General features: G+C 38.7%; 1 protein-coding gene across 5 annotated transcripts in view; it reads left to right on the forward strand.

Annotated features, from left to right (window-relative positions):
• Positions 1-15,784, forward strand: part of LOC138736004 (AP-1 complex subunit gamma-1-like) — a 106,855-nt gene that overhangs the window by 2,379 nt on the left and 88,692 nt on the right. For 4 of the 5 annotated variants that reach the window (XM_069884774.1, XM_069884776.1, XM_069884778.1 and 1 more), the window contains exon 2: positions 12,613-12,817. In XM_069884774.1, coding sequence (XP_069740875.1) covers positions 12,617-12,817 — 201 coding nt within the window. In that variant the 5' untranslated portion in view covers positions 12,613-12,616. Of the gene's footprint in view, positions 1-11,299; positions 11,356-12,612; positions 12,818-15,784 lie in introns of those variants that run through there. The other variant, XM_069884775.1, reaches the window with a different exon arrangement.

Raw genomic sequence — 15,784 nt, forward strand, 5'->3', positions numbered from 1 at the left:
CTCACCTCTAGACTTGGTAAACCCCATGATGCACAATTTTCTACTCACAAAGCCAAGCTATCCCTAATCAGTTTTGCCAAATGCTGATGGATCCTGTCTCTCAAAATCCTCTTAAGTGACTTATCCACCACTGATGTTAGGCTCACCAGTCTGTAGTTCCCAGGATTTTTAAAAATTTTGTAGCCTTTCTTGTATAAAGTTATAACATTAGCCTCCTTTCAGCTACCCATCATCTCACCCATGGTTAATAGTAATGCAATTATGTCTCTGCCAGAACTTTCCCTAGATCCCCATAACATCCATTCCTGAAGTTACTTTGTTGCTTAACTTTGTCCTTGTACCTTTAAGGCAAACCTTAATGCTTGCATGTTTGCTCAAGCTTTGTTGTCATTTCTGCTAAAGTCTTTCGAGTTCAGAGCAGTTTGTACTCTCCTTTGAAGGGTCTAGAATATCTGGCTACAATACATTTTGGATTTTGTGAATTAAAAAGGATCAGTATTGGGCTAATGGGCAGTTTCATGAGGTGTTAGAAATAAGCACAAATTACAACAAAAAAGTGAGGAAGCCAGATACATGTTGGACTTTATTGCAGAGGTTGGAACACAAAAGTAAGGATGCCTTGTTGAAAATGCACTTCCATTTAATGTTATTAAACTCTAAAATAGATGTCATTTTTTTATTTATTTAGAATAAATCTTAACATCTTGATTCTGCTAATGTTGTAAAGTAATTGTACAGAATTACTTTCTGTAAAGTAAGATCAAAATAAGGACTGAGATGAGAAGAAATGTTTTAAGGGGGGTAAATCTTTCATGTTTTCTATCCGTGGGAGCTCGGGTATGAGCATATTCAGAGAACAAAAGACTTTTGAATATTAAGGAATCAAGGAGAATAATTGGATTTAATGCCAGAAAGTGATGTTGTGGTAAAAAGTTAAGCAATTAATTTGTTAAATAGAAGAGCAGATTTTACAAGGGGGTCAGATATACCAATATGTTTTATTGGCCTTTTTTTTTGGAAGGCAGATAGGAAACAAATTCAGGAATTTTATTTGTGCTGCATTAGAATTTCCTGACAGACCTCGCAGGAAAGATGGTTGGAAATTTTTATTATATTTTAAAAAATGCAGTTAGGATACATTAACTGGAATTCCACTGAACTTTACAACCAAGGAAGTTGGTTCTTGTGGGATTCCCCAATTCAATGATTTTAACTTCCTGAATTAATTTACTCATGAATGCAGAATGAACATTCATCATTTGGTTAGTGGACACAGTGAATTTTTTTTTGGTCTGTTTGTTTTCCTTTGGAAGTCTACTCCTCTCAGGATATAACTGTATTAGTTCTGATGCTCTTCAAGATTCAATTTATTGTCATAATAATAAAATAGTGTTGTTATTTCATGAAATTTCCTTTTGCCTGCTACAAGGCAGACAGATTCGCCACCAACAGAAATTGCCTTAGTGCTTTTTACAGTTTTGCGTTTAGGCTTACAGTCAGAGAAAGAGAAGCAAAAGAGTCTTCCAGTTTAATCAGAATTGTTTATGCAAATCTTTATTCTTGTAAATTTAATGAATGAATGCTATTTTCAGAAAAAGACATCCTTGGTCTTGTCCTTGCTTACTTGATTTTTCAAGGCTGAGCAGTCAATAATGTCGCCACACCACCATTTTTGATGAATTTAGGAAAGAAATCAGGATTGATAGCCCTCAGCTAGGCCTTGAACAGATTGTATTGCCCTTATTATTATTGAACAAAGACAAGGTTAGAACTAGAGGAGGTATAAATTAACTTTTTTTCTGGAATTGTTAGTGTCAATCTGAATTCGTATAGCAGCCATTCCCAAAATAACTGAGTTAAGGAATTCAGAAATTTTTGAAGCATTAAAAAAAGTACAACAGTAAATAGATGGAAACTTTAATACATTTGTACCTTTTTCATTAAAATTAATGGAGTTGTTGACCCTGTGAGAAGTCTAATTTGGCCTAAACCAGAACTTGCCCATATTCAAGGTCGAGTTAGGAAAACTGAGTATAAAGCTAGAATACTGTCTGATCATTCACCCCTGTTATTATCAATAGAACTGGAGGACATCCCACCAAGAGGTTAAACTCCATGCTACTTAAAAGACAGGAATTTAGAGAGTTTATTGAACGCCAAATTAAAACATATTTTGAAATAAACACAATCAGTGAAAGATAAATTTATATTATGGGATGTAATGAAAGCCTTCATTAGAGGGCAGATAATAAGTTATGTAACTAAGATGAAAAGGACTACAATCGGGAAATAGAGCAGTTGGAAAGGGAGATAGTAAGTACAGAAAAGGAACTAGTAAAAAGGGATGATATAACAAAAAGAAGAGAATTGGAGGACAAAAAAAATAAAATACGAAACATTACAAACGTATAAGGTGGAGAAGAACATAATGAAAATAAAGCAAAAGTATTACGAACTGGGAGAAAAAACACATAAAATATTAGCCTGGCAACTTAAAACAGAACAAACTAAAAGAACTGTATTGGCATCAAGGAAAAAGGTCAAACAAATTACATATAACCTAATAGAGATTAATGAGAACTTTAAGGAATTTTATGAACAATTATACCAAACTGAGAACGAGGGAAAGATGATAAAATAGAAGAGTTTTTAGCTAAAATTGAACTGCTGAAATTGCAAGAAGAGGAACAAAACAAAGTGATAAAACCATTTGAAATAGAGGAAATACAGGATATATTAAAAAAGCTGCCGAACAATAAAACGCCAGGAGAGGATAGATTCCCAATAGAATTCTATAAAACATTTAAAGAGTTATTAATTCCTCCTCTCCTGGAAGTAATGAACCAGATAGAAGAAACACAAAACTTGCCAGATTCATGTAAGACAGCAATAATTACATTAATACCAAAGATGGGGAAGGATCCACTAACACCAGCATCATATAGACCAATATCTCTACTTAATTCAGATTATATAATAGCAAAATTATTAGCAAACAGATTGGCTGACTGTGTACCAAAAATAGTAAAACAAGATCAAACTGGATTTATTAAGAAAAGACGAACAGCGGATAATGTCTGTAAACTTATTAATCTAATTCATGCAGTTCAAGAAGCCAACAGTGGCTGTTGCTTTAGATGCATAAAAAGCCTTTGACAGAGTAGAATGGAACTATTTATTTAAAGTATTACAGAGATTCAATCTACCAGAAAAATGTATTAATTGGATTAAAGCATTATATAATGGACCATTGACAAAGGTAACAGTAAATGGATATGTATCAAACCAATTTAAATTAAGTAGGTCAATTATCCCCCTCATTGTTCACCTTAGCAATAGAACCATTGGCAGAACTGATAAGAACAGAAAATAAAATAAAAGGGATAAAAATAAAGGAAAAGGAGTATAAAATCAGCTTATTTGCAGATGACATCATCGTATACTTAACAGAACCAGAAATATCAATAAAAGAATTACATAAGAAATTGAAGGAGTATGGAGAAATATCGGGGTAGAAGATCTTAATGCAAATAAAAGTGAAGTGATACCAATGAGGAACGCGGATTATACAGAATTTGAAAAAGAATCACCATTTAAATGGCAAACACAAGCAATCTGATACCTAGGTATCAGGTTAGATAATAACTTAAGCCACCTGTACAAACTAAATTATCAGCCACTAATAAAGAAATTGTAGGAAGACTTAGAACATTGTAAAGAATTACCGCTAACCTTGATAGGGAGGGTAAATTGCATTAAAATGAATGGATACAATATTTATGTCAATCGTTGCCAATTCCCTTAAACAGAGAAATTCTTTAATGAAATAAAAAGAATAATAAGGAAATTCTTGTGGAAAGAGGGGAAACCGAGGGTAGCGTTAGATAAATTAACAGAGAAGTATAACCAAGGTGGTGTGCCAAACTTTAAAAATTATTATAGAGCTGCACAATTAAGGTATTTATCAGATTTTTACCAGACCAGGGAAAAACCAGACTGGACTAAGATAAAACTAGATAAAATAGGGGAGAAGGTACCGGAACATATACTTTATAAGTGGGATGAAAAGCTGGTGCAATATAAAAACTCACCAGTATTGCATCATTTACTTAATATATGGAAGAAGATCCACTTAGAAAGGGAAAAAAACGAATGACCAAATACCAAAATTGTTATTGACACAAAACCCACTAATCCCTTTTACAATAGACAACCTTTCCTTTAGAGAATGGGAGAGAAAAGGAATCAAAAGAATAGAAAATTGTTTTTTGGGAAATAATTTATTAACATTTGAACAGTTGAAGTACAAATATGGAATAACTCATGGTACAATGTTTGCATATCATCAACTGAAAGCTTATTTTGGAAAACAGACTGAGATTACCTGAAGAAAGCAGCTTTGAATATGTAATTACAGACACAATGATAATTAAAAGATTTATAACGAACATGTACATTAAGCTGCTAGATAAGGAAAATGATGAAATAAGCTATAAACCTAAACAAAAGTGGGAAAAAGATTTAAACATAAAGATAAAAAATGAAGCATGGGAAAAGTTATGTTCTGGAACTATGAAGAACATAATAAACACAAGGTTACGCATGATACAGTATAATTGGTTACACAGGTTATATATCACGCCTCAAAAGTTAAAAGAATGGGATCCAACATTATCAGATAGATGTTTTTGCTGTAAGAAGGAAATGGGAACTACAGTACATGCAATTTGGGCATGTAAGAAATTGAAAATGTTTTGGGAAGATCTAAATCAGATATTAAATAAAATCACAAAAAATGACATACCAAAAAATCCAGAGATCTTTCTTCTAAGTAATATAAGAAGTAAAGAATTAGGCCTCAAATTGGATAAAGTGCAAAAAAGATTTATTATGATAGCCGTAGCAGTAGCAAAAAAATGTATAATGTCTACCTGGAAAATGGAAAAGAGCCTGAGAATACAGCAATGGTACATGGAAATGAATAAATGTATTCCATTGGAAAAAGTAGCATATAATTAAAAAAATAAAGTCACATTATTTGAACAAATTTGGGAACCGTACATGGAACATAACAGAGAGGACTTGCCTCGGACCTCTACCCCCCTAAAATGATAAGGAGACAAAACTACTTGATCCAGTGTGTAAAAGTAGATGACACATTTTTCTTGTTTATTTTTCATTGTGTGAATACATTGTTTAATGGTTTTATTGCATTGTATATGCTCAATATTTATTGGTTTTGGAGGGGAGTGGGGAGGGAGGATAGGGGGGAAAAAAGGGGAGAAAATGTGCCACTGTGTATATTTAATGAGAAATGTTTGTATATGTTTTGTTTGATATGGTTCATAGTGTGAAAAATAAAAAAATATTTAAAAAAACCAGAACTTGCCCCATTGAACTACCTTCTTTGTTCCTTGTCTCTGTCTTCTCCTTGTGCAGCCCCTTTCTCCCTATATCTGGGATTCATATTTTATGTTTTAAAACTCTTGTTGCTACTGAATTAAATCTATACCCATCTATTCCTATTGTGATGGGCCAGTATAGCAAGCTGTTGCAGTGCTGAAATTGCAGAGAAGACTCAAATTAGAGAGGGTTTCACTGGATAACTTTGATTTGGTGGTGCATAATTTCTCATACAGAATAAACACCATTTAATAATTGGATTGAAGCCATCTAAATTGTTGACCTGCAAGATGCTTCCAACAAGGTTAATTTTGGTTCATTAAAATCTGGATAAAACTGACCAGCAAAGGCAATGCAAGTGGATCTGTCACCTAGACCTAAAATAAAAGTGCAGACAAGTTAAAACTTTTTCGAGAGTCCTTGAATCACTACATCAGGGTGAAGCTGGCAGTACCTTTTTGACTGGCACAAAGAGAGGTATGTTTATCCAGATTGACAGCAAAAGATATTCAAAGTCAAAGTTAAAATTTATCGGAGTAAATGTATGTCATCACATACAACCCTGAGATTATTTATCCACTGGACCAGGCAGAATTTCTACTTATTAATAACTGTAAACTGTGCTCAAGAAGAGAGATGTGTTTGCAAAGAGAAATATAAACAAACTGCAAATACAGAAAAATAAATATTCAGTAATAAATAATGTACAAAGTAATGAGAATCTGAGTGTGTTGTTGAGTGATAGCAACTGTTCCTGAACCTGGTAAACAGTCTTGTGGCACCAATATCTCTTTCCTGATGGCAGCAAGAGCAGAGCATGTCCTGGGTGCTGTGGGTCTTTGGTGATTGTTGCTGCTCTACAAGAGCAGTGTTCCATATAGATTTTCTCAATAGTGGGGAGAGTTTTGCCTGCAATATACTGGGCTGTGTCCACTAACTTCGCAGGTTTTTTGCACTTAGAAGTATTGGTGCCCCCATACCAGACCGTGATGCAGCCGGTCAGCACACTTTCCACTATACATCTGTAGAAGTTTGCAAAGCTTTCCAATGACATACTGAACCTCTGCAAACTCCAGATGAAGTAGAGGCACTGACGTGCTTTCTTCAAGATGGCATTATTATGAGGGGTCCAGAAAAAAATCCTCTGAGATAGTGTCTTGCACCTCTCTACCTCTGATTTCCCCAATGATCACTGGGTTGTACATCTCTCATTTTCCTTTCCTAAAGTCTGCAATCTGCTCCTTGGTTTTGGTGCCATTGAGTGAGAGGTTGTTGTAAGTATACCATTCGTCCAAATATTCAATGTCATTCCTGTATGCTGACTCATTGTCTCTTTTTATGCAGCTCCCTATAATGATATCATCGGCAAATTTGTAAATGGTGGTGTTGTACTGAGCTGCTCATAGCACTTTTGTCATTTAATGATCTAGAAATGAGGACAGACTTTTTAATACTGCACCAATTCTGAAATACAGTAGTAATAAATGCTGGTTCATGAGCTACAGGAGCAATTCTACAAATGAATAAGTGTTTTGGAAGGTAAATAGTATGTTGGCCTTTGTATTTCAACTTCTTGTCAACATAATCTATCTGAAATAGTGCAGGACTTTGTGAATTCATTTGGATTATTGTTTGCATTTTTCACCTCTTATTCAAATTTGTTGCAGTATGGCTTTGTGTTATAGATTTCTTGGAAGAGGTTATCCTGTCAAAGAGAGACCTGTATACATTAGTAAATCTTTTTAAATTCTTGAAATCCTGAATTTGGAACACAAAATGCTGAATAAAATCAGACAGTCACACGTCTTCTGTGTAGAGAGTCTTGAATCAGAAGGTTCTTAGACTGAAATGTAAATTGTTTCTATTTCCACATAAGTTCCCAAACTTGCTGAGTTTTTTCCTAGCATTTTCTTGTTTTATTTAGATGCTTTTCTGGTAAACTTGTACCTCTCACTTTGTTCGTTTTAGATTGGTCACAGTGTTTGAGCTACCAAAAGAAAACAGAGACACACGCCGAGAGCACTTCAGTTTATACAAATCTTTATTACTAAATCTTAAGCTGATTTCAAACTACAATATGCAAGCCCTTCCTAATTATACTTATCAATGCCTGGACTGGTCCCAACTGCCGAAGCGAGGCAATGACCGCACACTTGTAGTAGGTTGTCCGGGCGCCGGTAGCAGCTTCTCCACGTTCCCCGACTGGGACGTTGGTTGGACTCTAGAAGTTCTTCTTCTTGCTGAGAGACGTTTCTACCCCTCAGAGAGTCTGAAACTTCAGCAGTGGGACCATGGCTTATATTACCCAAAAATTGCCAACATATTGATACCCAGGATACACTCGTCAGTGGCAGTCACCAGGGCTTGTAACCATACAGGGGAAAGGCCATTACCCACTGGACTTTTATTTCCTTCGCCAGGGTGATTGCTCCTCCCATCCCCTCTATTCAAAATGTTGGTCCAGTCCAGAGGTTGGGGTTACCAGGAATTACCGAGTGCTCCGCACCGGTATCGACCAAGGCCAAATATTGGCAGTCATTACCCCCACCCCAATGGATTGTTAACGGTAGGTAGGGCTGCAGGTCCCCGTGTATCCGCTGTATCTCAATGGAGTAGACACGGGAATCGCGCCTCACCCACATGCCTTAGTAGGGTTCGGGGGCTTCCAGGACCACATGCCACTATTATCCATAAGATCCTTTTTAACCATTTGTTGTATCTCATCACGGGTAACTGGAGCAAGAGAAGCTGGCTTGATAGGAGCAGCAGTGGGAGCAGAAAGCACAGTTGGGCCAGGAAGACTCAACAGCTGGGGATGATGTTCCCCTGCCTTCCTCTTATAAAGGACCGTGGTAGGTTTCCCATCAATATCACTTTTAGGTACACCTAACTTTAACAAGGTTAGAAAAGGGTCCCTTCTTGTCGGTTCGTTATTAGTAGCAGCTCCTCTCTTTTCATCCTGCTTGTCTGATTTAACCTGGGTTGTACGTGAGTGGATTTTACCTCCCAACTCTAATTCTCGAAACCCAGATAAGGTGTGCACCGCCTCAGACACAGGGTGCCCAATTAGCGGACTAGTTATGGACAGAACCAGTCCCCATGTAGTGGGTTGGGCGGAACGAACCAATCTGGTATGCATTCCGGCCATGAATATCTCTTCATCAGGGCTCCCCCCATGTACCCACAGCTTCAAATGCCCTGCATACAAGGCAGAGGCCAGGGCCTGTTGACGAATTACTGTTATGCCCTCCTCTGGGGTGCCCCAATTGTTCTGCAAATGTAAATCCCAATCTACTGGTGACGGGTATACTCGTAACAGGGCATCCCTTAGAGTGGCAAGTAAGTAATCCACCCCTCTCCTTCTACCACGGAGCTCAGCAGTGACCCAGATATCAGTAGTCAATGTTCCTAATCCCAACAATTCCTCAGGGGTTAAATATACATTACCCGCTCCTTGTTCCAAAACATGCAGGAGCCAAGCCACCAGAGTTTCTCCCGTCTTTTGCCTAAATCGATCTCCAATGGCGGCCAGCTCTTTTATAGAGAAGTCACGTATCGTTGACTGCTCCCGACCCCTGTTCCCACTTTGGCCCACAGGGCCCTCTGTCCAGTGGACAGGAGGAGGCCGAGGCCATCCTGTAGAGGGGGGGGGCCATAGAGCGAGCATAAGCAGGGGTTCTGGTACCTTCCCCTGGGTCTGCTTGGGAGGCTGGGGCATCTATCCCTTCAATCTCTACCATTACACCATACCAGATATTCCCATCCCAATCATCAATTACATCAGGATCGTCACCATTCCTTATCATGGCACAAATACGATGTGGATCAGGTTCTACCCCTTGCTTTTCCTTATCTGCACAGAACTGCTGCCGGAGTTTAATATTATGACAGATCGTTTGGACATGCTTATCCTCCCATTCTTTGGCTTGGTCCTGAATGGTGCGAACAATCTCGCTCATCATGGAACAGTTTTGTCGCATGGCTTCTATCTCTTCCTCTAGTTGCTCTCTCTTGTGCTGGGATTCTACTTCTCGCTGAACTAATTCTGCTTCACGCTGAATGGCGTGGCGTAAGGCTGTGCTCAGCAGCCAAAAACCATCTGTCAGCGTCCCCTTTTTATCAGGAAATTTACTTTCTCGAAGGAGAGTGGCAACCCACTCTCCCAGAGGCGCACTTGATGGATCTAACCTCTCATCCCAACTAATGGGTGATCCCAACAAAGACAGGGTATTGGCCAACATACCAAACCCATCGTCTTTGGAAGTCCATCCTGGAATCAAGAACTGCTCAGGGCTCACTTCTTTCTTTCGGTGAAACATCTCGAGACCAATCCTGCTGACTACGCCAATTTGTTCTGGTAAACTTGTACCTCTCACTTTGATCGTTTTAGATTGGTCACAGTGTTTGAACTACCGAAAGAAAACAGAGACACGTGCCGAGAGCACTTCAGTTTATACAAATATTTATTACAAAATCTTAAGCTGATTTCAAACTACAATTATACTTATCAACGCCTGGACTGGTCCCAACTGCCGAAGCGAGGCAACAATTGCACACTTGTAGTAGGTTGTCGGGGCGCCAGTAGCAGCTTCTCCACCTCCCCTGACCAGGTCGTTGGTTGGACTCTAGAAGTTCTTCTTCTTGCTGAGAGACGTTTCCACCCCTCAGAGAGTCTGAAACTTCAGCAGTGGGACCATGGCTTATATTACCCAAAAATTGTTTACTTATTGCTTATCACTTTGAATAAATGGTTTACTTATCTTGAAGGTCTCGCCTGACAGTCTGCGACCATCAAAAGACAACTGCATCTGTGGGCCCCATGGTGGAATTTAGCTTATGTCTGCTGATTCATACATTATTCCCAAAATGGGTTACTGATACTCAGCCTTGCAAAAGCATGGTTTAAATCCTCCATTACAGATGCTCAGAAAGTTAGCAGATCATCTCATTTAAACAAAGATTTTGAAAAGAACCAAGGTAGAGCTGCATTGACTTGAACACAAGGCATAGTCTCAGGTGGTCAACTACTTGGAAATGAGGTGAGAAAGAATGTGATTTGGAGAATTTCCAATGTGGTCGAGGTTTCCACATATTGAATTTTTTTGGATGGCTAGGTTAGATGGATTTGAACACTTTTGGGAAATGAGGCCCAGATCTTGGAATTTACTGAGCAGTTTTGAGGGGATAATGGTGTTGAATGCTAAACTGTATTCAATAAAGAGCATCCTGATGTATTCATCTTTGCTGTTCAGGTGTGCACTTGGATTGGCCAGTTTCAGTCCAAAAAAACGAGGTGTTGTTGCTGGAGAATGAGGTTGGGCGAATGTTAGAGGGAAAGTAATCATCATAGCATAAGATTTAGATTGGTAATGGAGAAGGGAATAGAGTGCCATAAAACCAAGAAAGTTGCTATTGGCTTTAAGTCTGACCTGAAGGCAACAAGGAGCATTCCACCTAACCCTTGAATAAAACTATGCTTATCCTTCAAGAGATGTTTCATATATAGCCTTGGTGCATTGCTAAATTTGCTCGCTTAAAGGGGATCCACAACCAAAACTCCCTGAATAATAACGATGGAGGATAAAATGAAACAAAGGAACAAAGCATCAGGTAGATATTTTGATTGAAAACCAGGATAAAAGAGGTGGAAAGGAAATTCAGATGGTTAAAAAATGAGAATAGAATAGCAATGCATAGAAAAGGGAACTCAAAACTTTCTGATTGCCTCATTACAAGAATGGAGAAGCTTTAGAGAGCATGCAGAGGTTTACCAGGATGTTGCCTGGATGGCAGAACATATGAAGCAAGGTTAACAGCCAAGGATGAGAGGTGACTTAATTGATATATAAGATTGTGAAAGGCATCATTAGGGGTTTCCTGAAGTGGCATTAGCAAATACCAGAGGACATTTGTTTAAGGTAGTGAAGAAAAAAATTAAAGAACATGTCAGAGGTAAGTTTTTAAAGAAAACATAGACTGGTGTGTGCCTGGAATGCATTGCTGAGGGTGGTGGCGGCTGGTACAAAGGTTAAAGGTTCCATTGTTGTCACATAATATTAGCATGTAACATACATGAAGGTCTTTAACTTTTGTCTACCGTAAGGAAGACAGAGTTGCCACTTTGTCCAGCACCCCTTACAGAAACCTACAACACCTGGTGTTCCTAGGTGGTCTCCCCTCCAAGTACTGACCTGCTTAGCTTCTGAGATCAGCCAATCTCAGGCGTATTCAGGCTATTAGGTGCTATAGGGATATTTAAGAGACTTTTCAACAGACATGTGGAAGTAAGAAAAATAGAAGCTTTTAGGTATGCAGTAAGGAATGATTAGATTGATTAGTAGGTTTATTTAAGTCCGAACAGCATTGTGGGACGAAAGGCCTGTATTGTGCTCCAATGTTCCACGTTCTATATTTGTATATTGGGGAGTATGAGAAGGGTGAGTCCGATTAGGTACTAAGAATATCAAGGTGGAGAGATGTTTGGAATATTGTGGGCAGCACAGTTAGTGTAGTGGGTAGCGCAGTGCTGTTACAGCGCCAGCGATCAGGATGGGGGGTTTGAATCCTGCACTGTCTATAAGCAGTTTGTACCTTCTCCCTGTATCTGCATAGGTTTTCCCCAGGGACTTCGGTTTCCTCCCACCGTTCAAAACATACCAGGGTTAAAGGTTGGTATGGGCTTGTAGGCTGAAAGGGCCTGATACTGTGCTGTATGTCTAAATTTTTTAAAAAATATTGATGCTTTGCTTTGGTTACTACTGGAATTTCAGAAGACTAGAGATTATGGGTGAATGGGTTCAAAATATTCAAGTTAAGATGTTCTGATCATGAAGGCAGTTAGATTTTGTACCCTATTGTCCCCTTCCCTCAGCCAAAGAAGCCGTCTGGCTACAATTGCTGGAAACCTTTCTGAATTGAGCAAATGGAGTTGGACCTAGAAAATGTTGAGAAGCTGTTTGTCCATGGAAGACATCACAGCTGATCCCAATGCTATGTGAACCATCTAATAGATCTTTTTGGACAATGATTAAGAATGAAACATTTTTAACTTGCCTCAAATATTATACATCTGGTTTGCTTCATTGTAGATTGCCATTAGTCAGATAGGTGAGAATTATAAACTTTCACTTTTAAAGTTGGGTAGCTCCTCAGGAGTTCTGTTTTACTATCTTGTATGGATTTGATGGTTGTGGTAACTTTCATTTACAGCAAAATGCCAGCTCCTGTTCGATTGAGAGAACTGATTCGCACAATCCGTGCTGCCAGAACGCAAGCAGAAGAACGAGACGTCATTCAGAAAGAATGTGCACTTATTAGATCGTCCTTCCGAGAGGAAGACAACACATATCGATGCCGAAATGTAGCAAAACTTATTTACATGCATATGCTTGGGTATCCAGCACACTTTGGTCAGGTAAGATCTAATAAACTTGTTTTATTTTTACTGAGGAATCTTTCTCTCTCCAGTCATGCACATGTGATCTGGAGAGTAATGTGCCAAGAGTGTAAACTAGTTTGTTCATGATTACTTTGATTTTCAACTTTTGTTTCCATCGACTTTCTCAGCATGAATTAATGTAGGGTAAATTATCAATTCAAACTCAGTTATATCAAAATCAGCTTATTTCTTTTTTATTGTTTAATAGGTATTTAAAGATATGGTATTTTCAGGGTATAAAAGTGATTCAGGATTGTTTTGAAGAGGGACGGTTTCTTTTAATCAACTGAGGGAGAAATTTGGTTCACTGGTAAATTCTTTATTTGTGTATTACCAATTTAGAGCTTTGATAAGGGATAATTATGGTAAAGAGATGAGTTTACCTAAGTTAACGAAATTTGAATCTTTGATTTCCTTTATACCAAAGAGAGGTTTTATTTCAGATATGCATCGATTGTTAAGGAAACTATGGAAAAACCGAATTTGGAGAAATCTAGAAATAAATGGGAAAGCGATTTAACTTGTTTTATACTGCAAGAGGATTGGGAGGTTAAAAAAAAGATGAATTAATGTAATGCAGGTTTAAAACATCACTAGTCCTCAATAATTTTCCAACTTCCCATTATTTATTTTGTAGCCTATTTGTTTTGTCCTATGGTATGGTATTGGCCATTAAGTACAAATAACCAGGATTGCTGCTTGGCATGTTTCATTTATCTTGTATCTTTAAGTTTGATTTTTGAATTATAAACAGTGTTATAGAATTATACAGCATGGAAACATGCTCTTAAGAATCAGAATTTGTCATGAATGTGTCGTAAAATTCATTGTTTTGATGCAGCAATCACAGTGCAAACATTTACATAAACCACCTTAAAAAATAATAGTGCAAGAAAAAGTAGTGTCTCTGGTTCATTGCTCATTTAGGAATCTGATGGCAAAGGGGAAGAAGTTCTTCTTCCACTGAGTGCTCATCTTCAGGCTCCTGTACCTTTTTCTGGATGGTAGCAGAGTGAATAGACCACAGCCTAGATGGTGGGGGTCCTTGAGGATAGAGGCTGCTTTCTTAAGATGGCCTTGATAGTGTGAGGACTGGTGCCCGTTATATTGTAGGCCAAGTTAACAACTCCTCTCTTGAAGGCTTTTCTTGTCCTGAGTGGTGACAATGATGCGACCAGCCAGAATGCTCTCCATAGTATACCTGTAGTTTTCAAGATTCTTCAGTGATATACCATATCTCTTCAAAATCCTCTCACAATATAGCCATTGGTGAGCTTTCTTCATGACTGCATCAATGTGGAGGCTCCAGGACAGATCCTTGGAGATGTTGAGACCCAGGAATTTGAAGTTCTTGACCCTCTCTGCTGATGACCCCTGGATGAGGACTGGGTCGTGTTCTCCTGATTTCCTCCTGAAGTCCACATTCTTCATCTTGTTATTGATAACATTGAGTGCAAGTAGTTGTTGTGGCACCACTCAACAACCATCTCCCTCCTGTATGATTCTCCCAACAGCCATAGTGTCATTGGCATATTTGTAGATGGCATTTGATTTGTGCCTAGCCATGGCATCATGGGTGTATAGTGAATAGAGAAGTGGGCTAAGCATGTATCCTTGAGGTGCACTGTGTTAATCCTCAATGAGGAGGGAGCGTTGTTTCCAATTCTTATTGACTGTGGTCATTTGATAAGGAAGTCAAGGATCCAGTTGCAGGGTGAGGTGCAGAGGCCAGATTTTGGAGCTTGTTGGTCAGCACTGAGGAAATAATGGCGTTGAAAGCAGAGCTACAGTTGATGAGGAGCATTTGGGTGTATGAGTTGCAATTTTTGTCTGATCCATAGCTGAGTGTAGAGCCAGTGATATTGCATCTGCTCTGGAGCGATTGTGACAGTAGGCAAAATGCAGTAGGTCCAGTCCTTTACTTGAATATGTTAATACTGGCCGTGACCAGCCTCTCAAATCATTTCATCACAGTAGATGCGTTAGTCATAGAGGAACTCGGCTCTTCTTGGGCATCCAGTGTTGATTGATGCCCTTTTGAAGCAGGTGGGAACCTCCGACTGCAACAATGAGATTGAAAATGTCTGCAAACACTCTGGCTGGTTGATTGGCATAGATTTTAAGTACCTTGCCAGGTACACCATCAGGACCTGACATGTGAGGGTTCACCCTCTTAATTGATGTTTTGATGTTGCCTCAGAGACAGGGTCCTCAGCCTTTGCAAGGATTCCCAAAGGTGTTGTTGAGTTTGCCTTCTCAAAGCAGACAGGGAAGGTGTTTAGCTTTTTGGGTAATGAGGCATCACAGCCATCTATAGTGTTCACGCTTCTTTGTTGGTGAGCCCAACTTGCTCATGCAGACCTTGGTGCCTGCATTTTGCACTTTTCCCCTCTTAACATTCCCTATCTATGAACTTGTCAAAATGTCTTTTAAATGTAATTATTCCCACTTTCTCTGGCATTTCATTCTCTGTAACCACCACTCTCTGTGTGGGTAGGAAAAGTCATTTGTGCCCCATTCTGCAAGATTTATCCACCTGGGTATCAACTCTACATCTAGTTGGTGGTGTATTTGTTGACAAAATGTAGCAGATTCAAATCCTATCACTTTGAGGAACAGTGAATAAATAGTTCCAGTTTTAATCCTTGTTGAATACAATTTTTTTTCCTTTTTACTTTTGACCATCTTGTGCCAGTCTAACAATCCAAAATTCACATTTTTATATTTTATAATCAGATTGCTGACAAATTGTAATGCTTGTTCCCTAATTCTGCATGAATTTGCTTTAAGCACTGCATAACTGACTTGTAACTAAGCAGCTCTCTTTTCTGCCCCTCCAAACAGAACAGGGCTAGGGTTATTCATGTCTCTACTAGCCTCTACATTCAGCACATCATCCTTCTTAATTTCTTCCAGCTACAGCTTGACCCCACAACCAGAAAC

This window comes from Narcine bancroftii, chromosome 6, assembly GCF_036971445.1.
Source record: "Narcine bancroftii isolate sNarBan1 chromosome 6, sNarBan1.hap1, whole genome shotgun sequence".
Lineage (NCBI taxonomy): Eukaryota > Metazoa > Chordata > Chondrichthyes > Torpediniformes > Narcinidae > Narcine > Narcine bancroftii.